At 42.8% G+C, this 26,956-nt stretch overlaps 1 protein-coding gene across 2 annotated transcripts in view; it reads right to left on the bottom strand.

Annotated features, from left to right (window-relative positions):
• adam19b (ADAM metallopeptidase domain 19b) overlaps window positions 1-26,956 on the bottom strand; it is a 40,084-nt gene that overhangs the window by 3,439 nt on the left and 9,689 nt on the right. For both annotated transcript variants that reach the window (XM_083786594.1, XM_083786595.1), the window contains exons 4-21: window positions 23,659-23,737; window positions 21,075-21,151; window positions 19,386-19,614; window positions 17,205-17,270; window positions 16,570-16,641; window positions 15,889-16,055; window positions 15,100-15,184; window positions 13,612-13,751; window positions 12,280-12,457; window positions 11,877-11,966; window positions 11,325-11,520; window positions 8,785-8,893; window positions 6,894-7,095; window positions 6,392-6,469; window positions 4,512-4,620; window positions 3,696-3,834; window positions 3,109-3,226; window positions 2,091-2,453 (exon numbers count right to left, since the gene is read on the bottom strand). In XM_083786594.1, the coding sequence (XP_083642720.1) occupies window positions 2,091-2,453; window positions 3,109-3,226; window positions 3,696-3,834; window positions 4,512-4,620; window positions 6,392-6,469; window positions 6,894-7,095; window positions 8,785-8,893; window positions 11,325-11,520; window positions 11,877-11,966; window positions 12,280-12,457; window positions 13,612-13,751; window positions 15,100-15,184; window positions 15,889-16,055; window positions 16,570-16,641; window positions 17,205-17,270; window positions 19,386-19,614; window positions 21,075-21,151; window positions 23,659-23,737 (2,497 nt within the window). The remainder of the gene's footprint in view (window positions 1-2,090; window positions 2,454-3,108; window positions 3,227-3,695; window positions 3,835-4,511; window positions 4,621-6,391; window positions 6,470-6,893; window positions 7,096-8,784; window positions 8,894-11,324; window positions 11,521-11,876; window positions 11,967-12,279; window positions 12,458-13,611; window positions 13,752-15,099; window positions 15,185-15,888; window positions 16,056-16,569; window positions 16,642-17,204; window positions 17,271-19,385; window positions 19,615-21,074; window positions 21,152-23,658; window positions 23,738-26,956) is intronic.

Here is a 26,956-nt window from a genome sequence, read left to right as displayed (position 1 = left end):
TGTATGTTGTCTCCTAGGTCACGTTTTTACATCAGGTTTTTACACTTTGACTGAATATAGACACCTTATTCTGTGTAGAATTAGTATTATTGTTTTTGATGCATCTTGTCTTTTATTTTGCCTGTATACTACAGTATACTACAGTGTACTTTGCCTGTATACTACAGTATACTTTGTATACTTTGCCTGTATACTACAGTATACTTTGCCTGTATACTACAGTATACTTTGTATACTTTGCCTGTATACTACAGTATACTTTGTATACTTTGCCTGTATACTACAGTATACTTTGCCTGTATACTACAGTGTACTTTGCCTGTATACTACAGTATACTTTGCCTGTATACTACAGTATACTTTGCCTGTATACTACAGTGTACTTTGCCTGTATACTACAGTATACTTTGCCTGTATACTACAGTGTACTTTGCCTGTATACTACAGTGTACTTTGCCTGTATACTACAGTGTACTTTGCCTGTATACTACAGTGTACTTTGTATACTTTGCCTGAATACTACAGTATACTACAGTGTACTTTGCCTGTATACTACAGTATACTTTGCCTGTATACTACAGTGTACTTTGCCTGTATACTACAGTATACTTTGCCTGTATACTACAGTGTACTTTGCCTGTATACTACAGTGTACTTTGTATACTTTGCCTGAATACTACAGTATACTACAGTGTACTTTGCCTGTATACTACAGTATACTTTGTATAATTTGCCTGTATACTACAGTATACTTTGTATACTTTGCCTGAATACTACAGTATACTACAGTGTACTTTGCCTGTATACTACAGTATACTTTGTATACTTTGCCTGTATACTACAGTGTACTTTGCCTGTATACTACAGTGTACTTTGTATACTTTGCCTGAATACTACAGTATACTACAGTGTACTTTGCCTGTATACTACAGTATACTTTGTATACTTTGCCTGAATACTACAGTATACTACAGTGTACTTTGCCTGTATACTACAGTATACTTTGTATAATTTGCCTGTATACTACAGTATACTTTGTATACTTTGCATGTATACTACAGTGTACTTTGCCTGTATACTACAGTGTACTTTGTATACTTTTTTTTTTTTTTTTTATATATTTTTTTTTTTGCGGCTTACGCCTTTTATTGATTTTTGAAGGGACAGACAGTAGGCTGACAGGAAACGGGAGAGAGATGGGGGGATGACATGCAGTAAAGGCCGTGTCGGGTCCGGGAGTCGAACCCGCGGCACACTGCGACTGGATTACCAGTCCGGTGCCCAGACCGTTACGCTACGGCCTGGGCCTACTTTGTATACTTTGCCTGAATACTACAGTATACTTTGTATACTTTGCCTGTATACTACAGTGTACTTTGCCTGTATACTACAGTGTACTTTGCCTGTATACTACAGTGTACTTTGCCTGTATACTACAGTGTACTTTGTATACTTTGCCTGTATACTACAGTGTACTTTGCCTGTATACTACAGTGTACTTTGTATACTTTGCCTGAATACTACAGTATACTTTGCCTGTATACTACAGTGTACTTTGCCTGTATACTACAGTGTACTTTGTATACTTTGCCTGAATACTACAGTGTACTTTGCCTGTATTGTATACTACAGTATACTTTGTATACTTTGCCTGTATACTACAGTGTACTTTGCCTGTATTGTATACTACAGTATACTTTGCCTGTATACTACAGTACTTTATAATTTTCATATTCTCATGTGCCGTAAGCTGTAACCTTAACTGCTGTGCTGACTCTGGGTGACTGATTTTCCCCCAGCGGGATTGTTTGATTGATTGAAATATTTATTAACAGTTTGCAGAATTACAGTACATTTCATTACATTACAAACTCAATACAAAGACTGTTAACTGTGAGTGGACGACCCAATTAAGCATTACACTTGTTTACAAGAGGGTCCACCATGTTCAATTCATCAAAACAATAAAGGACAATAGGGACAATAAAGGAAGGAAGGTAGGTAGGTATCTATCTATCTATCTATCTATCTATCTATCTATCTATCTATCTATCTATCTATGATAGATATATGATAGATATAAGATGTACCGGTGAGGGTTTGTTGGCAGGACAAGGTGGCGGAGGTCTATTCGGGGGTTCCGGTCGGGTTCCGGGTGTTTCCGAAGGCGAAGGATGGGGCTTGACATCCAGGCTGGGTATGGAGGGAGGTGGAGAAGGCTGCCCGCCGTGGCTTCCACTGGGTCTGGTCAGGTGGGCTGGTACTGGTACTGGGGGAGTGGGTCGGGGCTGAGGCGGTGTCAGGTGGGGTGAGGAGGACTGCTGGGTCCGAGCCCGTATCTCCCTCCGCTCCGCCGCGTAGGCAGGTATGGGAGGAGGCTTCGTGGTCGGACGCACAATGGAGTTTCTGGATCGAGGCGGACAGGAGAGGCTTGGACGAGGACTAGACTGGGTCTGCGAAGAAGAAACACAATAGTACAGAAGATCATAAACACATTTTCCATATGAGCGTTGAAGCAAAAGTGTTAAAGATGGAGTGCCATGGTTATTTCCCCCCCTAAAATATGGTATATCAGGTACTATGATTATATTAGGAGAAAGATGTATTTGTAAAGTGTACACTAAGTGTTAAAATGATGTTTTTATGTGGACACACCCACCAGTTCATTAAGTATACCTGGTTTTCACCTTAGCATCACCCGCCTGAACTTAAGCCTTGCCCACAGCTGTTGTTGTATGATAACGGAAATGTATTATTATTATTATTATTAATTAGCAGGAACCAACTGAACTTCAACATCTTTATACTGTCCAATAATTAGATAGGGACATATTATCACAGGCAGTTGCCGTCAAAATATGTAAGTAAAAAAACACTTTGTGTTTGAAATAGACACCCGTGTTTTCTAAGGTGCTGTCCAATACTTAGATAGGGAGGGGGGGTGAAATTATGACAAATTATGTCAAAAAGCACTTTGTGTTTGAAATATACACTCGTGCTTTCTAATGTGTGATTTGGGGCCGTAAAGATGAATACAAAATTGCCTGTCATGAAATTATGACAGGCAGTTATTACCGTCAAAATTAATATAAAGACAGGCTTCCTTACGAGGCGGTCCGAGTCCTGTCTCTTCAACAGGAATGTAGGGTTAGCGTGACCACTGGCGCGGTCAGCGGTCTGACCGTTAGCTTGGAGAGGTTTGGCTCCTTCGGTGGGGACTGAACACCTGAAGGTTAAAAACACACGGTTAGGTACAGTACAGTACAGTACAGTACAGTACAGTACAGTACAGTACAGTACAGTACAGTACAGTACAGTACAGTACAGTACAGTACAGTACAGTACAGTACAGTACAGTACAGTACAGTACACAGGGCAGGGGTGGGAAACTTTGAAGATGAAGAGGGACACTATATTTCCACACTCACTCCAGAGGGCCACATTGCATATTACTGTCGTAGCAAAAATAGCTGATCTACAAGCTCAAAACGCGTCGCAGTGCGACGCGTTTTGAGCTTGTAAGATCAGCTATTTCTGCTATATTTGAATCCTTAATACATTTTCTGATATTTTTTAATTGGGATCCTGAAAAGTAAGCTTTTGATTTAATTTCAAATGCATTTAGTTGAACTAAATACAAATACATTTGACACAAAAAAGACATTTCATTCAGGTGGGGCAGAGGTTTTACATACACAGGGATTGGAGGAGGAGGCGGGGCACAGGTTTTCAGTGGGCGGAGCTTGTGCCTGAAGCAGCACCACAGGCCAACAGCAGCCAGCATGACAAAAACCAGCACCGGGAGGAGCAACAGGAATGGAAGGAGATTGCCTGCTGTTGTGAAAATACAAATGAGAATGTTTCAGTGTAATCATTGTTTACTTTCAGGGCACACAAAAACGGCATTGAAGTACAGAAATATTGGGTACATAAGTGGTTCCCACTACTGGTTCTCAACACCTCTGTCACTGCTGGTTTTCCGTTCTATATTTAAAAGGATAGAGACTGAACCGGAGCGATAGCCCCGCCTTACTATTTGATTTGTATTTTAACTGTTTCTACTATTCTGTAGATTTTCTTTTATTCTTTCTTTCTTTTTTGCTTTAATAAAGCTGTTATTTGTTGTGTAAAGCATTTTTGAGTATCAAGAAAAGTGTCATTATTATTATCCCACTACCAGAATAGGGTTGACGTGGTCTCTGGTTGCTATAAGGCTGAGCTTACCATCACCCCACTTGCCTCCACACTTCCACAGACTATTCATAAGTACTCTGCCAAGGTTCTAGGCTTATTGTCCCGTCCTCAATGTCTTCACATATTGTACAGTTAATATAAAACGCATTATTCAGGCACATTTCAGCCACCTCTTTTGCCCATTTTATGCAATGTCGTCAAAAACAGCACCTGTGGTGACATCATTCTACAAGGCCACAGGTTTATTAGGTCATTTTTACCCCCCGTGGCTCTAGAGCTAGAGCCATTATGAAGGAGCCGAGGGCAACGTGACTCACTGTGGCTGATGACAGGGCCGCTGTCGACACTTCCCCCTGTTCCCCGGTGCGCACACTGAGGAGGCGCCCAGCCGGAGTCACAGTGGCAGTTGTGGTTGTTGTTGCACAGCTGCAGGGGAGAGGACAGGAGAGCATTATATTATGATGACACAGAGAGGACAGGAGAGCATTATATTATGATGACACAGAGAGGACAGGAGAGCATTATATTATGATGACACAGAGAGGACAGGAGAGCAGTATATTATGATGACACTGAGAGGACAGGAAAGCAGTATATTATGGCACTTTGCTGCTGTACCACTGCATATCAGAGTCACTGCATGGAATCTCCAAAGGACGTTTAAGCCATTTAGACCTGAAGTTTTCTGACAGTTTTCTGGAAAAACTTGCTGAAACCTTTTCATGTCAAGGACCCCCAAAATTATCTGTATTTGGCCGCGGACCCCCGTCTGAAAATATTTTGTTCCAGGGACCCCCAGAAGCACATATTTGAGTTAAAAACGTTTTCTGTGAAAGGATATATATTCAAAGATTCACACACATTTTTTCAAAAATAGCAGATCTACAAGTGTGATGGAAATGGTCAGAGTAAACAGACAAAAGTAATGCAGAGACAAACGTTCAGAGTTTAAATGCATGAGTCTAGATAGAAGTCAGACTTACAATTCAATGGAGCAGAGAAATGCAATGTGAAGTTCTGGTCTGGTTCAATGAGCAACAGGGGTGCACATGTTTTATACCTGCCCACCGCTGATTGATTGATTGAACACTTTATTGGCAGAAATGTAAACAGTACAGAGTACAGTACACGTCCAAAAGGATATCAGCTACAACCGCTCTCAAAGAGCACCTACGGGTGGCTGCAGTTCAAAACTGCCCCCTGTACTCCCCCCCCCCCACCCCCCCCCCCCTTGTCTTTCCTTTCCATACTGTACATGTTTTTTCCCCTTTTTTAACCATATATACAGTATCTTCTTTTCATAGAAGTGTATATTTGTACGTCATTAAATGTTCTGATGAATTGACAATGGAGGACCCTGATGTAAACAAGTCTTTGTGCCTTTTCTGGTTCTATTCTCAAGTAGCAGTTTTTATATTGACATTGACCTGTACTTTCATTTGAAATGTACCCATTTTGCATAGTGTGAAATAAAAATGTCAATCAATCAATCAAACTCAGGCTGCCTGATAGGACATTGTTGCATGAGGGTCTGTTGATTGATTAGGTCAGATAAAGAGCTGAAGAAACAGTCGCTATACTGTCTTAGGACAGTGCTAAGCATAGCTGAACAAACAGAGGATGAAAACCATCACGTTAGTTTAGTTCTCACTAGAGTCCAAAGTCTCAAGGTGACTTTCTCTGGGGCAAACTCACAGAATACAGCTAAATGGAGAAGCTCGTAGCGCAGCACTTGGTGCCGTGCTATGAGCATGTATATTTGCTATTTTTCATAAGCTAAAGTTTGAAATAATGGTTGAAGTGGTTAAAAGCTAAGATGTGACACAGATGCATTCCAGGTTAAAGTGAGGGCTGAGGTGCTCCAAGGTCACAATAACAACAAGACACACCAAGGCTGCCAGGATCTTCAAGCTTTTTAGTGGGCTGACAGTAACACACACACACACACACACACACACACACACACACACACACACACACACACACACACACACACACACACACACACACACACACACACACACACACACACACACACACACACACACACACACACACACACACACACACACACACACACACACACACACACACACACAAACACACACACACACACACACACACACACACACACACTCCAGAAGACTGTTGAGGGTGGAACCCCACCCTTCCTCATTTTTGCTGCCCATAAACCTACCCCATGCCCATGACACTTGGCGTTGCACTCATCCGCTCTCAGAAAAGAGGCGTTGCGACACTCTCCTCCAAAGCAGATCTGTTGAATGATGGCATATGAGCAAGAGAGAGTGAGAGAGAAAAGAGGATAACAAGTAGAGTGAGTATACTATAGTATAGTACCATAAGCAGTAAGGCTGCGTTCACACGGGCAGATGCAAAGATACCATTCATTGTCAATGGAAGCCATCGACATGAAGATACGAAGACGCATCCAACGTTTGTAGCTGCTGCAAAATCTGCAAAGCTACAAATTGAAGTTGAGCTTCCAGATGCAAAGCTACAACTGTAGCTGCAACAACACACGTCACTAGGGATGCACACATCAACGACCGTGTTAGCAACAAATATCCTGTGATCTTTGCATCTGCCTCGTGTGAACGCAGCACAAGCGCATACATGGCATGTGGTGCATCTGCATAAAGCCATGTCACAAGTCTCTCTCTTATTGGCGCGAGTCTCACCGAGTCGTCTCCACACTTGGTGCCGGTCATGACCAGGCCGGGGTCCAGGGTGTCGCCCTGCCCCCCGTCGCGGTAGACGTGCGTGCCCCTGCACAGGATCTTCCTGGTGCCCACTCGGACACTCGTGTCGATGGGAACGGCGTTGTTCTCCATGGGCTTGGAGGCGGAGCTTAAACACTGGATCTTCCCACATTTAGCATCTCTGGAGAAACAATGACAAAACAATTCTGACCGCAGGTCGCATTTACTATGAAAACCTGCATTTCCCGTCAGTTCGTCCGTCCGTCCGTCCGTCACCCCACATCTGGAGAAGATGTGGGGCTGACCTGTTCTGACATTCCATATGTTGATCTGAAAATCAAACCCTGTAAACTCAAGACATGCTCCATATATGGCCAGTACAGAATTAATTCTATAATGTTGATCTGACCAAAAGCGCCAGCACTCGCCCAGCAGTCTGCTGGCTGCCGTCACCCAGGCGGATGCGTGAACGCACGTGAAACTAAGATGATAAGAAGAAGATAAAGATGCCATGGATTCGACAGTGATGTCAGTGTTATGCTTATGCAACACAGAAGTAGAGAAACAGAATTCCTGGCCGCCTCGCGGACCAGTGGTACAGTAAATTGCAGGGGTCGGCAACCCAAGATGTTGAAAGAGCCATTTTCGACCAAAGATTTATTCAAAATCTATCTGGAGCCGCAAAAAAAAGTGTGAAGATGCGATCCATTTTTTTAAAGATTGTTTGCTCTCTTCTCTTCTACTTTCTTCAGCAGTTCTGCAACAGCACTCTCTCATTCCCAGCTGGGTGGTCAGCTGCAAATTTAGCATGCTTTCCCTGGAAATGTCTTTCAACGTAACTTTTTTTGTTATTTGATAGCTTCTCACTGCAGATTAAACATACAGGCAGTCGATCTGCATTGGCTGTGAAGGCAAAAGCCTCTGTCCACGAACTGTTAAATCCTCTGTTTTCGTCTGCCATCTTTCTTTTTCTCCCTGTAGAAGCCGTAGTAGCATAGCAGGCAGCAGCCTCACACACCCACCGGTTTGTTTATAATAAGACACCTGGCTGGCACGGCACAGAGTGTTGCATGCTATGACGCAAATTTGTGTTAATATTTAGGGCGCGTTCGAAAAAACCGCACCGCAGCACACTCGCCTATTGGCACCTAGAGCCGCCTGTTGCAGACCCCTGGTATATTGGGAACGTCTGTCCTAGGGTAGCCTCGGAAACGCAGACGTTTTTATTTCCAGGGGGGGAAAAAAGTCTGGGTCCGAGTCCACTTCAATTCGGCATAGAGTAGTGCAAACGTCGATCACTCTCTGCTGATTTCTGATCGCACCTTTGTTAAATTGACGCACACACGCACACCCGTACACACACACACACACACACTCCTCTCTCTCTCTCTCTCTCTCTGTCGCTCTAATGAATTAGTCTCATGTCCAGCAGCTGCGCACAGTTTCTGCCGGTGGATCCTGCCGGGAGCTGCCTATGCCATAGAAAGCATAGGTGAGTTCCAGGCTAGTCCTAGGGCAGTGGTTCTCAGCGATTTCAGGCCGTGACCCCCCAAAATAATCACATTTGAACTGGGGACCCCCCACCCTGACAAGCCATTGGAATGATAGGAGTTGAGGCATTACATTTAGTTTGACTGGGTTCCACAGATAAATATTGTGAAAATAGCGTGAGCTTGTACAGTAGATCAGCTCTTTTCACAATTTTTGCCTCATTCTCATATTATTTGACGACATGGGGAGAACATGCAAACTCCACACAATGAAGGCCAACCCCACCTCGAGTATGGGCGTTTGTCTGATTGCTTTTAAATACCGTTAAGTCTCTACACCGTTAAAAAGTCAAACCGGGAGGTAAATAAATGCTCTTCACCTTTCTTTGCAGCCTCTGTACTTCCCAAGTAGGTCTTTGCCGCAATTCCCAAAGGTGTCCCCGGCCTCGTTTACTCGCTCGAAACACAAGTCAGGGGCAGGACGGCCATCTGTGAGTATCAGGAAAGTATACACACACACACGGACACGGACACACGCACACGCACACGCACATGCACACGCACACACACACACACACACACACACACACACACACACACACACACACACACACACACACACACACACACACACACACACACACACACACACACGCACACACACACACATGCGTACACGAACGCACACACACAAGCAATTACTTTATGAACACCTGACCTGATGGAGACCAGATGGTATCCCATACTGTGCTGTACAGTTCCTACAGTATGTGGCTTCAGAGCCGCTGCAGGACACCCGCCACACAGTGGTCGAAAAAGTACTCACAATTTGCTTTAAGTAAAAGTATCAATACTGCAATATACAGTAGAAATACTCGAATTCTAAATGTACTTGAGTAAAAGTACAAAAGCATTGGCATCAAAATGTACCAAAAGTAAAAGTACTCAATATGCAGAATGTCCCGTTTCAGGTTGTCAAATGTATTAAATGTTTTTTGAAAACAGCAGATCTACGAGCTCACAATGTGTCACATGGCGACACATTGTGAGCTTGTAGATCGTTTTTTTTTTTTTTTTTTTTTTACGTTTTCAAATAGACGTAGTACAATATTTGGATCCGACGAGACGTAGTGGAGTAGAAGTAAAAGTATTGGAAATTGGAAATACTCCAGTAAAGTAAAAGAACCTCAACATGTTACTTAAGTACAGTACATGAGGTAATGTACTTCCCCCCCCCCGCATCACAATGTGATTGCTCACATAGCATGGAGCCTGGACCAGTTCCAATAACAATCCTCCATACTGTAGCATGGAGCCTGGACCAGTTCCAATAACAATCCTTCATACTGTACCTTGATTTAGTGCTACAGTGCTTAAAGAAACTTGAACCCTTTTACTTGGTTCACCGGAGTGCCTCAGGGATCTATGCCGGTGGAGTTTCTGTTTTCCGCTCTACTATACATGAAATATCTTCACTGACAATAGCCAATCTGCAAGGCGATGGCATTGTGAGCTTGTAGATCTGCTATTTTTTTAAGCAAATGTTTTATTCCGCAGAAATGGATAGATTTAACCCATTCTGACCTGAGATCAGATTCATACGAGGTTTCCACTGGACACACACTGGTCTGATGAACCCATTCTGACCCGAGATCAGATTCTAAAAATGTCAGTTGTTCTTCGATTTTTCAAAAATAGCAGACCTACAAGCTCGTAGCGCGCCACTCGGTGGCGCGCTATGAGCTTGTAGATCTGCTATTTTTAAATAGCTAAAGCACGACATGATGCCAACACCAAAATGGGTTCCCGCCCAGAATGGGTTAAGTTTTAGTTATGTGCACATATACAGTATATTAACCACTTACAGTATATATTAACCCAATTGCATGTTTAAAGAATAAATATATATCTATCTAAAAGCTCAACGTGTTAAATCACACACATATACTACATACCCCTTGTCAACTACCACTGGTTGACAAGTAGTACTGACTCAAGCTAATACGCTCATTATCTCCCTTGACCAAGCATGGATTCTGTCTTGGAAGAGTGGCAGAACTTTAGGTTCTGATCATCCGGTAGACTGGGTTCAAATCCCAGGTAGGACATGAAAGCTTTATCAGTCAATGTAGTGGCAGTGAGGGTCATCTGGCTTTGGTAATGTCATGTGACAACTGACAAGGTTCAAAACCAGGCAAATGTTATGTAAATGATGTTAATTCACAAAAAATAATTTGTTTTTTTTTAATGAACATTTAAACGTGATGAATAAATAAAAATGTCCTGGATTTAATACTTTTTAAGCAATACAATTTTAGAAATAAAGTATGTAATACATTCTATTATCTTTATCTTTCCTGCAAGGCAGTGGTTTTCAACCAGTGGTCCGGGGACCACCAGTGGTCGTTCCAGGCGTTCCAGGTGGTCCCCAGCTAAATTATGGAGAATAACCAAATGGACCCTTATTAGATATTTAACTTGTGAGAGCATAAAATGAAACCAAATGGACCCATATAAGAGTTAAATTATTGTTAACCCATTCTGAACGGGAACCCATTTTGGTGTTAGCATTACGTTATGCTTTAGCTATTTAAAAAATTTGAAAAATCGAAGAACGACTGACATTTTTTGAATCTGATCTCAGGTCAGAATGGGTTAATCAGACCAGTGTGTGTCCAGTGGAAACCTCGTATGAATCTGATCTCAGGTCAGAATGGGTTAAACATCAAAATATGAATTGGGTCTGAGAGGCTAGATCTCATCAAATGGTGGTCTGTGGCTCAAATGCCCAATACATAATTGTATTGGACCTTGATATGAAAAGGGTCGAAAACCACTGCTGTAAGCAGTCGCTTTCATTACAACCTCACATGGAGGCAAAGCTGAATCACTGGGAAACACTGGGTTAAATTCCACTCGCCTCTTCCCCAGAGCGACTGACACTGCTGATCCAGGGTCAGACACATGCCTGTATAGCAGTAGGCCATCCCTGCCGCACAGGAAATGCCATCCACCAGGTAAAAGTTAGCGGGACAAGACTCCGCCTTCCCATCGCAGTATTCTGGTAGATCACATGACCCTGACGAGCCACGACACAGCACACCTGGGCTCTTCAGCTGCATGAGATTGAAGAGAAAAGGACAGAGAGGAGCAGTTAGAATAGTTTATTTGTGAACATTTATTATATTTTCTATGTGGGACGTGATACGTTAATATAAGCATACTGGGATGTCACCATTACATTCTAACAGTAAATAATATTGAAGAACTGACCGGTAATGTTAGTCATTCTTAATGGAGTTATTCAACAGATATTTACATACAGTACAGCTGCTGAGTTAAAAAAGAGACAGAAAGAAAGAAAGAAAGAAAGAAAGAAAGAAAGAAAGAAAGAAAGAAAGAAAGAAAGAAAGAAAGAAAGAAAGAAAGAAAGAAAGAAAGAAAGAAATAAGGACATAAAACCTAATGATACCTTGCAGTTGTCACAGCAGACTCCATGAGCACATTCAGCTCCAGCTTTCAGAGTGCAGTTGTTTGCGTTACAGCAGGGACTGGTGCATTCCTATAGTAATGAAACAATAATTTCATCTAATCACAACATTGTTCATCTCTCTCTCAGCTATATACACTGTTCCGACCAAATAAACGAATAAACAAAGCTAAGTGGGCTGAAAAACGTAGATCTATGTCGTCCCATTCTGTACGTCATAAGGATCACAGTGGAGACAAGTCAGTGAATTTATTTTGTCATCTCAAAGACATACACCACATGTATCATCTTTGTGCTCACTACGCAGGCACACACACGCACACGCACACGCACACACACACACACACACACACACACACACACACACACACAAAGCCCCCATTACCTCTTCCTCTCCACAGTCACACTCCTCTCCCTCCTCCAGGTAGCCGTTGCCACAGCGTTGCCCCCCGTACATGGCTCTGGTGTTGGGCATGTTGAACAGACACTTGCCCCCTCCGGAGCTCAGGTAGCGTTTCAGCTCCCTCTGGTTACACGAGTTGAACACACGTGGAAATGGGTGGCTGCGCCACGCAGGGGAAGAAAGACATACATTATAGCATCTTACAGCATGTTCCCTAATTTTATAATTAGGGAATTTATTAATAGAGAGATTTAATTAACCATTCCTATTAGGGCTGTCAAAGTTAACGCACTATTAACTAGTTAACTCACAATCCTTTTAACGGCACTCATTTTTTTAATGCGCGATTAACGCACTGTGAAGTTTGACAGAATGGTTGAGAGACGCATGCATGTGAATGCAGGCAGTCAGTGAGCCCCGCCTCTCTCCCCCTCTCTCTCTCTCCCAGTGAGTCTACACAATTAGAAAACTTTTAAAACATGTTATTTTGATCAACATGGCCTGTTATCTCTCGTAATGGTACCATTGGCCAACATCAATACAGTTCTTTAGTTTGGGTCTGGAAGGCTAAATGTCATCAAATGGTGGTCCGTGGCTCAAATGCAGAATAAATAATGGGCCTTGATATGAAAAATCTTGAAAACCTCTGATTTAAGGTATATTTATAACGTATACAAAATATGCGATTAATTTGCGATTAATCACAGTTAACTATGGACAATCATGCGATTAATCAGATTAAATATTTTAATCGATTGACAGCCCTAATTCCTATGTGTGTGTGTGTGTGTGTGTGTGTGTGTGTGTGTGTGTTGATCTGTGCATCTCACTACGTAGGAGCTGCACACATTCAAATACAGTTTCAGCCTAGAGGCGCTTGTTGATGATGGGCACATTTTATTAATGGATTAAATAGGCCCGGGCCCTCAAGGTGTTAACGTATCGTGAAAATGTGTGCAAATCTTTGAATATTCTTTCACAGTGAACTATTTTAACTAAAACCTTTGCTTCTGGAACTAAACATTTTGAAATGGGGGTCGGCGGCCAAATACATATAATTCAGGGTTTGAGAACCACCGACATAGAAACACAGGTTTTTCAGAAACCTGTTAGGATTTAGAAGATTTGTTTTGTAGAATGGGTTAACACAGGTGCTGGACCAATATAATTAGACAGAACCACAGACATGAACAAAGGCCTCTGTACGTCGTACAAGGCAATTTATTGGCACTTGACGATGTGCCAATAAATTGCACTTAACAGAATTACAGCATGCAGCAGACCTTTTTCCGATCAATTTGTGCATGATCTCACCCAGTGGCAGCGGCCATGATGCAGCCTCCATCTTCTCCTCGGGCCTGGCAACAGCCACTGCTGTCGTGACTCATTCCAAAGTTGTGGCCCATCTCGTGGGCCATGGTTGCTGCCACGCCCACCGCAGACTCAGAGTGGTCCTGTTGGCCATATGGTTTGAGAAGATGAGTCAACATCGGAGTAGAGGAAATCTCTATTGCTTTTCTTTCTCTATTTTATTACACCATCATAACAGGAGATGCTATACTTTATTAAAGGTTTATTAAAACAAAAAGTTAAATCAGAAAGGTTAAATCACTATATTCTGATAGTAATCATTGCTATAGACTCTGTTTGTTCAGTAAGAGGAGTTTCCCTATCACAATATGGAGCTTTTTAACACTTTTTCTAATCAAAGAAAATCACTTACCCTACCCTTTAACCAAAAAGCCATTAGAATCTAAATTCCAAGTGTGATTCCTTGTTTGAGGAAGCATAAAGCCAAGCCTTGTTTCTCAAGCCAAATGTTATATTTTTCAAGCGATAGTTGCAAAGTTGCAACACAGTGAACACACAAGCTCTAGACAATGTTTAGAATATTTCCTGCCATCTGGAGAGGCCTGTTTACATTGTGGTAGACAAAATACTCCTAGTCAAATAGAACTCCACTACAAGTTGCTCAGTTACTTGCTATATAGAGAGGTATTCAAAAGTACATTTTCTTTAAAAATAATTCATCAATCAACCCGTTGCTAGTTATTGTTTTCACAATGGATTTACAGAACCTCATAACTCTCTGAAACCACCTAATGAACACAATAAAACCATTATGATTACACAAAGCCTATTAGAATTGCCAACAGCCACAGCATAGAAATGCAATCGAATGGACAAAGAGCATTGTCCAGTCAAAGAACTGCGCTAACAATAGTCTTAAAGCGTTTTATATCGATATAAGAAAGCCTCAATAATTTTAGAATCGGCCATGTTGCTAGGGCCCCGCCTGCCCTGTTTGGGTGTGCACGCACCCAATTATCTTCCGTGTTTAAGTGCCGTTTTAAAAGCCGTTTTCTCTGAAATTACGCTGCAAAACGTGGATGTTCTGGTCTAATTTCGGACTTAATTGTGCATCGCGGTTACAATATTAACGCTTCGCCTCGCCTCCTGATTTTTGGGGGAAATGGAAAGCGAAACGTTTCAGAAAAAAAAGATTGCACTGCAGGACTGAGCAGCACTAAATGTGTGAGGCAGAACGGTCCCTAGCGGCGACAGGTGAGAACTCTCAGCCTGGTCAAACTATTCAAACTTGAAGAAGTCCTCATGAAATTCAACAGCTGATGCAAAGCTGAAAATCCGTACAGTATCTCTCTGATTTTTATTGATGCAGCATCTCATTTTCGAGGGGGTCCACAGTACAGTACTCAAGTATTGTCGTATTGTCCACCACTGCAAAGCGATGCATGCACTTCCATTCCATTGCATATACAGTCAATAAAGATGGTTTCTCACCGAGTTCACTCCCCCAGACTGGTACTCAGAACACATGGCCTTGAGCGGTGCCAGCCCAATGGTGGTCCCCTCGAATGACATCCCCCTGAGAAATGAAACACACACCACAGCTGATTAGTTCCAGTTGGCGGAACGACCCGCAGGAATGTATAATCATCAGTACTAATGTCAAGAGAAGATCTACAGTATACAACTTAAACAGCTTCCATCCACCCTTCCAAAAAACTGACGCCTCTTACAACATAATTTATAGCACAAAATATGGCAGCACAATGTTGTATAACTGTTGGTAAATGTTTTACAGCTGACGGTAAATCGTTCATCATACACTGCTGCTGCTGATTGACTGTATATCGTGTGTGTGTATGTATATATATATATATATATATATATATATATATATATATATCCACACAGTGTGAGCTGGGTGACATTGAACACAATAATATCAGCATCATATGCTGATATTATTAATAGTCTGGACAGTTTATTCATTACACTAATTCAGTCAGTCCAAGTGCAGATGGCTCGGTCCGAACTATTTTTTATTCTTATTCCTTAATCTTTGACTCATTGAAATTTGGAAAGAAAAGCAACGCCAGCAAGCGTGCGTCCGTAGTAGTGTGTCATTGCAGCTTTAATTTGTAGCTTTGCAGCTTTTGCAGCAGCTACAAACGTCGTATGCATCTCTGTAACTTCATGTCGCTAAAGGCTTCCATTGACAATGGACGGTAGACTGTATCTTTGCATCTGCCCGTGTGAACGCAGCATTACAGACAGTATACTGACGTGATGAGCTGAGCGTTGTCGTTGGGCAGCGCATGGAGCTGCTTCCGCCTCCAGGCCAGGAAGGCCCCCAGGGTGCTGTAGGGGTTGGCAGACATGTTGATCCTGTCCTGGTGCGACCACACCTCCAGGCCGATCACCGCCACACGGATGCCCAGGCCCTTGTAGTACTAGACAGTAGGGACGGGTCCCATTCATCGATTAATATATTTAAAAAATATATATTATATTTTTCTTTTTTTATAAAAAGATAATCTATTGTCAACCAAACCCTGCCCATAGTAACTACATTTTAGGGGGATACCATTTATTTTGTTAGCTTAGGCCTACTGCAGGTGACTTGAATGCTATATGGTGCAATGTTGAGTTACTTGGGCTACAGGCCTACCAAAGTGTACCTGCATTAATTTATTGGTATCTGGTATCTGTTATCATTAGCCTGGTTGAGGTAACATTTATGTGGATGGATGACCAATTTTTTCTCCACAATTGATGCTGGTTTATTAAACCTTATCACCGAAAACTTGAGTATGAATAGACCGTAGCAGTGTCAGCAGATTCTCTGCAGAGCATGGAGTTGTTTATGGTTTTCCTTGAAATGCCGGATATGTCTGGTATACTTAATACTTGTATTACTTTGCCACTTGTCAATGTGCGCCGCTCTTGACTGCCGGTAAATCTAACCTTGTCCACATAGTTTGCAGCCTCTAGCAGTTTCATCTTGGTCATTTCCAGATCTCGCCCCTGCTTCTCAAACTGGGTAGGAAATATGCACACGACAGCATGCATGTGCACGCACGCACAGAGACACACACACACACACACACACACACACACACACACACACACACACACACACACACACACACACACACCTTTGTCACTTTTAGAAGCTTCAAAAGGCAGTGTGAGATGCATCAACAGAGACACAGGAAGTGAATCAGAGGCGATGATCAGACGTCTCGCACTAGGCTGGCTAATTAGACCTGAATAGAATAGCTGTGGTTGACATGATCGATGTCCTCACAAACAAAGAATCATTTCTGAACGGTGATGACAGACAAAACGTCCCTTCTTACCACATCAACACCACAACCACGCCCCTGCTTTCAAGAATTCTTAGTCATGTTTCTTAACTAAATACTACTACTAAATAGCGGAAATAGCACATCTGCCAGCTCAAGATGAAACGACGACGGTGTTGCGAGTTTGTAGATGTACACTTTTTCACTAGTTGAAATTTCTTTTTAAACATATTGAACGTGTTTGAAATATTAAACATTGTTCATATTAATATCTTGTTGACACTATGCTCTCACCTCTGCGTGGTCGGCCACCAGCAGCAGCTCCACGTACTTCATGTTTTGGCTGAGGTCCCGCCGTTCCTTTAAGCAGAGACAGACGTCGTTTACGGAAGTGCAACACAAATAAACAATGAAAACATAATGAAATAGAGGGTACGCGCAATCTTGCGCATGCATAAAGTGAGTGGCAAAGTGAGTTTAACATTGTTTAACGTTGATTACAAGTAAGACACGCAAACGCGGGAAGCGAACGCAGCTCGTAAATTGCCATAACAACAATTAGAATAAATTACGTAGTTTTTTTTCCTTTTTAGTTAGTCATTTTTTAAAGTTTTCTACTGTGTGTGCGTGTGTGTGTGTGTGTGTGTGTGTGTGTGTGTGTGTGCTACAGCTGCGCCCTCTGGTGGCGGGCGGGTGGTGTCACAGCGGGACAGACACACAGACAGACACACAGACAGACGCAAATACAATCAGAAAGGACTTTCCTGTTTGGATGTAATGTTTTTTGCCACTTTGGCGTTCCTGCATAACTTCCGGGCATTTGGGGTCCCCCAAATGTTTTCTTTTTTTTTTGCAAATGAATGGCTGGAAAATGGAAATGAAGAGTTTACATAATAGTACACATATACACCTTCCCTAATGATTATCTGGTTTCAGTGTTTATTTATGGTGTATTGTCTCTATTATTAAGGTTATTGTAGCAGTCAATTTATATTGGGGGTCGGGAGGGGGCGGGGCGGGGCGGGGGTCCCGAGACACTGCCAAAGCATCTCCGGGGGTCCCCGGCCAAAGACGTTGACTATGGAATAGCCTGCCAGAAGACCTCAGGTTAGCTCACTCTCTAACCTGTCTTTTAAAAACCCATTTTTACAGAAAGATCTTTGGGCCCCCAGAAAGTAGTTTTTCTCAGTAGGCATCCCGCATAACTTATGGGATGTCACGTCACGTGTTTGCCCATTATGGTTTCCAATCAATCAATCCCCTTAATTGCATGTTATTATTTTATTATCTTATTACCTCTAATTATTGGCTCTTGGTTTTGCATTCTCTCTTATTTGAAAGTTTTCTTTTAATTTAAAATACTTCCTACAGTAGTCAGAGATGTATGTAAGTCTAAAATAATGAATAAAGTGCAGCTAATTGCAATATTCAGTTCAGTATGTGTAACCATTGGCGTAATGGAGAAGTGGGTATTATACTCTTATTCTGCCAAATAATTCCAAAGTGGCCTGTGCTGCAAGAGAAGAGCTCCGTGGGGTAAGATTTGAGAAAAAACAATAATCATGGCAGGCCAACTTTATTATATGGGTCAGTAGTGTTTATAAAGTCACTTTACTTGTGCTGCGGCTAATGTTTGCTTCATAAATCTAACACTTAAGGGACAATGGGATGTTTGTTTTACTGAAGGAATGTACTATCATTCTGAATGACTAAACAACCAGAGAGAGTTCAGCCACTGTTGATGTGTGAACATTAGTACTTTATTGGCAATTAAAAATTAGCCAATAAAGTAATTACATTTTTAATAATAACATTTTCTTTTCAAGTTTAGCAAACAAACCAATGGGGGCCACTTCAGCCTTTTTGCAACCAGATCTTATTTTAATGATGTTTAGGACACAAGAACCACTTTCCTGGGGTTTTTAGGTGCTAAGGTGTATAATAGAGTTTTTGAAATATTTAGTCATCTTTATGACGGAAATTTGTCATGAAAATGTGGTCTCACTTCCTTCCTGGACTACACGTTGTCTCAGTAAAGCCCATCACACACCGTCTGCGACCGCCGCGCATCAAAACAGCCACCTCCATTATTTTCAATGAACCTATCGCACACCGGCTCCGTCCGCCACGTCGCTCCGCGTCGCCTGGCGCGCCGATAGAACCAGTTCTATTTTCCAGGCGGCGCCGTGCGGCAACGCGCCGCGTCGGACGGAGCCGGTGTGTGTTGGGTTTAAGACAGCCCACCTGGGGTGTCTCCCCTCCACAAGTGCACCAAAGCATTATGTTCATTGTAGGGATTCAACAATCCAGTCAAACACACAAACTTCATTGTGTTTCTGGCCATAGGGTGCAAATTTCAAATTGTGCTACTGTTATCTACTACAAATACTATGAACATTGAGTGACAGGAGTTTCTTCCAGTGGTGACATTCATTCATAGCCCTTTAACAGTTTGAAGACACATCTTCAACTCACTCGTCTGGACAGCGGCGGCGCCGTCATTCCTCGGATGAAGTTCCTCCGCCCCTCCTCCTCGGCGCCACGCTCCTCCTGGTTACCATGGTGGTGATGATGCCTGCATGTCCCGCCAGGCAGCCGGAGGCTCTCTGCCCTGAACACGGCGTGCGGCTGCATCGTATCCATGGCAACGGGAGCCAGAGGCTCTATCAGGTAGCTGACGCTGGTGTTCAGAGATATCAGCCCCCTGGGGAAACGGAAGGCATCTGGTCAATGGTTCCTTCCGCACGAAGCGGAAGGTAAAATCACTTTAATGTTTGCCAATGTATATTATATTATTATATTATATTATGGCTCTGTGTCATGAAACAATTTTAAAAAGCTTTTCATTGCAGGAAACACAGAAACAAACGTGCAACATAGTAAATTCATGCATAAAATCTAGATCAAAAGGTCATTCTAAAAGTTCATCCTATCTCTGGCCACCCACAGACTGATTGGATTGTCTGACTGAAGCATGAGCGAAACCATATGGTTAAATGGAGACGACCACGTTACAGAATGAGTTATGCATGTGTGGGTGGAATGAATGGATGGAGACACACCATGGCTCAGGTGCATTCATTTACTGCCGTTTAGAAATGATCACATTGGACAGTTGGAATGATACACAGCTCTCTGGCTTCCTCACGCATGTATACATAAGGACAGATGCACATGCACACACACACACACACACACACGTAATTGCGCAGGCACGCACAAGCAGGCACGCAAACATGCACACACAGAGTCACACAGCTGTGGAAAGCATCTGGAGGTCGAACGCCCACATGTCCCCAGTATTATACATCTCCACGATGAAAACCCCAGAGGCCTGGAGTGTGTGTCAGCATAATCTGTGTGTGTGTGTGTGTCTGTGTGTGTGTGTGTGCGCACATTGTTCCACATCTGCAAGATGAATGAAATAATACATCTTTTGTCAAATCCACTTTCTCTGGAGTAGCACAGAAAGGAAAACAAAGCACAGTGCGCTCACGCACGCCACGCACACACAAGGGGCTGTGATTTCTGTCAATGCATGTCTGTTCTTCTGTGGCCGTCCCTCGTCTGTGGCGAGGAAATCTCACTGCTGCCACTCCTCTGGACTCGGTGAGACCTCTGACCCACTAACACACTGAACTGCTTTACTGTACATGCAACACTCGTACTGTACTCAACAAGCAACCTTCTATCTATTCCAACAGTAGAAGGGCCATTTCAGACGGCCAGCGACTGACGCATCTAGTAATTAATTTTGCAATGAGGGGCGTGGCGTTTATTTTGGACGTGTTTCATGGGCACGGTCCCGTGAAATTATCACACGCGTGCTCGTTTCGTGCACACGCCCGCTGGGCGACTAGACCTGGATTGTGGCGAGCTTCTTTTTTTTTCACGCTATGCGCCCCGCGCCCCTCATGAGCAGACCTGTCGCTGATCCAGACCCAGTCATGAGCAGACCTGTCGCTGATCCAGACCCAGTCATGAGCAGACCTGTCGCTGATCCAGACCCAGTCATGAGCAGACCTGTCGCTGATCTAGACCCAGTCATGAGCAGACCTGTCGCTGATCCAGACCCAGTCATGAGCAGACCTGTCGCTGATCCAGGCCACAACGTCTGCGTCACTCGCTCCCCATATGAAAGGACCTGAAGTGTGTGTTAGTTACCTGAGTCCTGAGCATGTGCTGACAGCCACACTGGACTCCTCCATGCCTTGTACCGTCCCATGGTAGAAACACTGATCCTGGAACAGAGAGGTGCTCCTATGCTGTAACTCTATGGTAGAAGCACTGATCCTGGAACTGTCCTATACTGGACAGTTGGTCCTATACTGTAACCTGGAGAGAGGGTCTTATACTGTAATTCCAACCAACACACATGGAAGCATTACGTTTCAGCCCTGATGAAGACCTGTATAGAGCGTCGCAGTCCCGCCCCCTCGAGAGACACGGAAAAGAAATCGCCGTTCATTTTCCTCATAGGCATTTCTTAAAGTATTTCTTTAACCCATTCTGACCTGAGATCAGATTCATACGAGGTTTCCACTGGACACACACTGGTCTGACGAACCCATTCTGACCTGAGATCAGATTCTAAAAATGTCAGTCGTTCTTCGATTTAAAAAAAATAGCAGACCTACAAGCTCGTATCGCGCCACTCGGTGGCGCGATATGAGCTTGTAGATCTGCTATTTTTCAATAGCTAAAGCACGACATGATGCCAACACCAAAATGGGTGCCCGGTCAGAATGGGTTAAAGACGGTTACGCCGCGGACAAAGCCAACTCGGATCGTGACAAATCATGACAATGAACACAATATTTTGGGCCGATCAAATCATTAGAAAGAAGAAAATAAAGGCAGGAGACAACACTATTTGTTTTGTTTTTCTTCTTATAAATTATTTGATCGGCCCAAAACATTGTGTTCATTGTCATGATTTGTCACGATCCGAGTTGGCTTTGTCCGCGGCGTAACCGTCTTTAAATAAATACTTTAAGAAATGCCTATGGGAAAAATGCATTGGGATTTATTTCCTGGGCCACTCGTTGTTCTGAAAGGGGGAGGGACTGCAACGCTCTATAGGTCGAAACATGTCTGTTCAATAAGGTTTTCCTCCTTTTTAACTATTAAGTGTGCCCGGATCTCCGTTTTTTTCTATAGTAGCATTACGTTTTAGTTTAAGTGTACAATGTATTTCACATTCACCCATACATCCACACACCGGTGGCAGAGGAAACCAAGGCACCGACCTGCTCAATTCATCAGTTTGGCGTTCAGTATCTCGCTCCAGGACCCTTCGACACACAGCCAGGAGGAGCTGGGGATCAAACATGGAATCTTCCGATTCCAAGTCGATCGCCAGAGCCACTGCTGACTTCTACACGTCTAAAATATAATCGCCCGAAATTTATATTTTTGTGGTTTGTAAATATATGGTGAAAGAAAGGCTTGTGGAGAACTGTTAACGAGTTATTAAGCAATAACCATGCTTGATTTAACCAAATGAAGTCAGAACTTGTTTATTTAAGCTACAATATATTAGTTTTACATCAGTTGACTCTCTTTCTCTCTCTCTCTCTCGCAAAATTCCGACAATGGCCGAAATACAATTTGTTGTTATCCAGAGCGCTGTCTGCTTCACTGACATTGCAAATCAGTCTGTGTTAACACAATCAGTCTGTGTCCTATCTAACACAATCAGTCTGTATCTAACACAAGAGCTGACGTCTCTCAATGTTAGTGCAGGCCGGGAGACCACCTCCACTGCAGAATGTGCTAGTTAGATTACTGTATAAACAATAACATATCTATCTACCTTACAGATTTGAAAAAGTAACATTTTCTTTATTTAAATAAGACTCCAGGATGTGCCTGTGTAATGCATGTGTTTAATGAAAACAATATCTACAGTACATTCCTGTAAGTCTTACAGGAATGTAGATATTGTTTTCCTTAAACATATGCATTACATTAACCTCGTAAGAGAATAAAATAAAGCGTGTTAAAAGTGACCAATTGCTACTTATTTTACATACACTTTGAGGCTGATTTTGTCCGAATGGTGACAATTACAATTTAGGCATTTAGCAGACGCTCTTAATCCAGAGCGACTTACATTTAAGCAAGAACAAAAGCATGGGAATACATCACATAAAAGCATTTATCATGAAACATGCGTAAGCTAAGAAAGTAACAGTGGAATATCTATATAATGAAACTATACATACATATAATGAAACTATACATACACTATACATATAATACTATATATACATATAAACTATACATATTTACTACTATGCTATACATATGTACTATGGCGTGCTATGACTAAATACAATACAATTATAGTGCTGTCTACATAACATGCTATAAGTCTGTATCAAATGCTATCTAAGGCAACATAAATGCTATCTAAGGGGGTAGGGTAAGTGCTATGGGCCATGATGGAGTCTGAAAAGGTGGGTTTTCAGGCTACGGCGGAAGATTGGGAGTGATGCTGCAGTTCTGACTGCAATGGGAAGTGCATTCCACAGTTTTGGAGCCAGAAGGGAGAAGAGTTCTATATCTCTGAACATTCGGAGAGCAAAAATTATATTGGTATCATTAGAAACCCTAGGAAGTAGGAGCTGCTCTCTCTGAAAGTGCCCAATGTGCAAATAAATAACACAAAACGTGAGATCTGGCCCATTTTGTTGGAGCGGGCCACAAATAGGATTCCCTGCTCCAAGGTGTCCCACAGTCTTACCGTGTTGCTGGGAGACGAGGACCTGCGCTCCCCACTGGGGCTGTACCATATGTCCTGATATCCAGGAGCCAGGAGCTGCCTGGGAGTGAGAGAGAGACAGAGACAGAGACAGAGACAGAGACAGAGACAGAGACAAGAGACAGAGAGAGAGAGAGAGAGCATGTAGTGTTACAGTAGATATTCAGTCTGAGGCGAGGAAGCAACCAGGTGCTCAGGAGGTGTGCAGGTTAGGTATACAAAATGTAAAAATAGTAAAAAGGTGCTCCTGGGATCAATCGGGATAACACATCTATAGAACAAAGCGGAGATCCGGGATCTCGGAGACCCTAACCCACACTTAAAGGTTTAAAAGGAGGAAAACTTTATTCAACCGACATGTTTCGACTTCAGCCCTGATGAAGACCGTATAGGTCGAAACATGTCGGTTGAATTAAGTTTTCCTCCTTTTTAACCTTTAAGTGTGCCCGGATCTCCGCTTTGTTCTATAGATATTCAGTCTATTGAAATAAAATAAATCACATTTGTGTGAAGTGAGGGACGCCTGGTATTGTTTTCTTTTTAATCTTTAGAGGCGTTTTTCTCAGAATTGAGGCTCAGGTTGAGGCTGATATGAGGTGAGGGACGATGTGAAGAGCTCAATAGCCTGGCCCAGTCAGCGTGCTTTCTGGTCTAGAGGGGCGCTTAGTGCATTTCTCATGCGCTGGATAATATTGGTTCACCGATCTGAGCGCCCCTTTTTCAGGCATTCTGTTGGGACTGGCCCCACAGCACTCAATGGTGGCATGGAATAGGTAAAACGTCCATAGACTTCACTGCCACACTATATTTGTTAAACTTAAAAGTGCTCTAAAACAAACATTCAAAGTCCATAGACTTGGCTGCCATAAGACATAATTTCCAAAACCAGACGTTGGAGGGGCTGGCGCCCCTCACAATCAGACCAGACAGACAGACTACATAAATACGTATGGTGAGGTGATGCATTGATACATACAGCAGACATATATGCATTGATACATATAGCAGACATATATGCATTGATACATATAGCAGACATATATGCATTGATACATACAGCAGACATAGATAAAGGCAGTAGAGAGCTTATTTTAGACATTCCATAGCTCATAAAACATTCATGATGACAGAGCTAGTCTACACAGTAGGAAAGCTTGAGAGAATCAGACGGAAAATCTTCTCAAAGCTGAGAGGAAAAACTCAACCTAATGCTCACTGCATCGTGTATAGCTATCGTATGCTCTCTCGCCCCGGTTAACTTCAGACACAAGGACCCTTTATTGACCTTATGGCTGAGGCAGTCACAGCAGCGGGTGATCTGTCCACTGATGTGTGCAGGACTGTGTTGTTTTTGCTGACAGGGCTATTATTTCTCCCAAATACTCATATGGCAGTTTTTTTTCTCTCTCTGTCTGCCTCCGACGCTCTCCATTTTATTTTCAGATCATGAAAAAAATAGTTCTAGAGGGCTGAAGAGAAGGTTCTTCTAGCTGACACGCACGTGTGTGTGTGTGTGTGTGTGTGTGTGTGTGTGTGTGTGTGTGTGTGTGTGTGTGTGTGTGTGTGTGTGTGTGTGTGTGTGTGCATGCATGTTTTGACCCAGCGGTTTCTTGTCCGACAGTGTTGTTTGTCAACCTAACTGGGTCAATATTTACATCTCCTACAGATGCTTATTTTCCTGTCTTTCTCCTTCCAAGTCTGTCAATCCATTCTTCCTGTTTTCATTCATAAACTTGGGTCTGTTTGTCTCACAGCTGGTATTTTTCTCCCTCTGTCTCCTCTCATCCTTTCCTCCCACAAACTCCCTCTCTCTCTCTCTCTCTCTCTCTCTCTCTGATCCGTCAACCAGGAGACTTGCAGACTCAGCAGAGCACAGGGTACGTGGACGTGGGGCAGTGAACTCTACGGTCCTTGAGGAAGTTCAAGGGGGTCCCCAGCTAAATTATATAGTTTGGAACCTTATGGGTCTGTAACTCTGAGAGTGTACAAATGGAAAGGAAGGGATGTTTGGACCCTTGTGGGTCTTCGTCAGGTAGAGCAGGGACCAGAGAATCAGTGTGCGGACCATATATGTTTGACCAGCACCTGTAGAATTTCTGGAGATGTATACGTGCTTCTGTTGGATGATATGAACAAGTTTGGGAACCACAGCTCTCCAGAACATCTGGACATGCTTGGCTTCATTGCAGGGTTTGCTCAAGGCTCAACTCAACTGACACAGATAGGGCTGAACAGCATTTTAACAACATCCTAGTGTTTATTGACTAATAATATTACTTCCATGTTATTTTGAGATGCTGCAATTTGTTCTTGCAGAGAAACCGTTTGAGAAAGACAGTATACAGGATACTGTCTTTCTCAAACGGTTTCTCTGCTAGAACAAATCTCTGCAGAATGATCTCAGTTCAATATTATGCACGTGTCAGGGGAAATCATTAATCATTTCTTCGTCCAAATTGAAGAAATGTTTTCCCACCACAAATCTTTTTAGAGCCCAAAGGAAAAACAATGTGAACAAAAAGCTATACACAATTGGATAGTCCTTACTGTCCACATGGGGCAATTTGGTTAGCAACAGGAACACAACCAAAACGGTTGAGAAATGACAGTTACCGTGTGGGGGTCCCTCTACTGTACTCTGTACTGTACTGTCACTGTACTGGCACACCCGAAATCACCATATATACAGTTAATATGTGCGTGCGTGTGTGTTTCGTGTTAGGTTGCGCACAGGTGGTGAAAAACAACCATGCTGTTTTCGTGCTCAGATGCACCCAGTCAGCCAGCCAGATACCCAGCCAGCCAGCCACACACATAGCTCCGTAAATACAAATAACAGTAGATTTAATCATAACAATTAATAAAGCTATAGAAGCACTAAGAGTCCATCAGACCTTCCTTTGTTAAAGTATGCAATAACTAGGCCTACAGGCGAGGGATCATGATCTCAGATACTGTATTTGTTTGATTTGGCCCCTCTAGGTAAAGTATACCTCCTCCCTAAAGGCTGGCGTCAAAGCTCTGCATAAAGAGGTCTGCCAGAATGGCCTTGGCCTTGATAAATGTGAACAAGATCATTCAAGGTAGTGCCAATGGTCTTGTTAAACTTCTAAAAGTTCTCTCCATTTCCAAGCTTATTTTTGTTTACCATGCTGAGGTTGCCAAACCAACAAATCATTGCAAAAGTTTAAATGTATACTCAAAGATGAATAAAGCATTTTCCAGAGTGATCTGTCAACATGGAATTCTCTCAACTTTCTCCAGGAAAACTCTCTGATTG

This window comes from Protomyctophum parallelum (assembly GCF_964188405.1).
Source record: "Protomyctophum parallelum genome assembly, chromosome: 16".
In the NCBI taxonomy this organism is placed as follows: Eukaryota; Metazoa; Chordata; class Actinopteri; order Myctophiformes; family Myctophidae; genus Protomyctophum; species Protomyctophum parallelum.
This window is presented reverse-complemented; position numbering and strand designations above follow the sequence as displayed.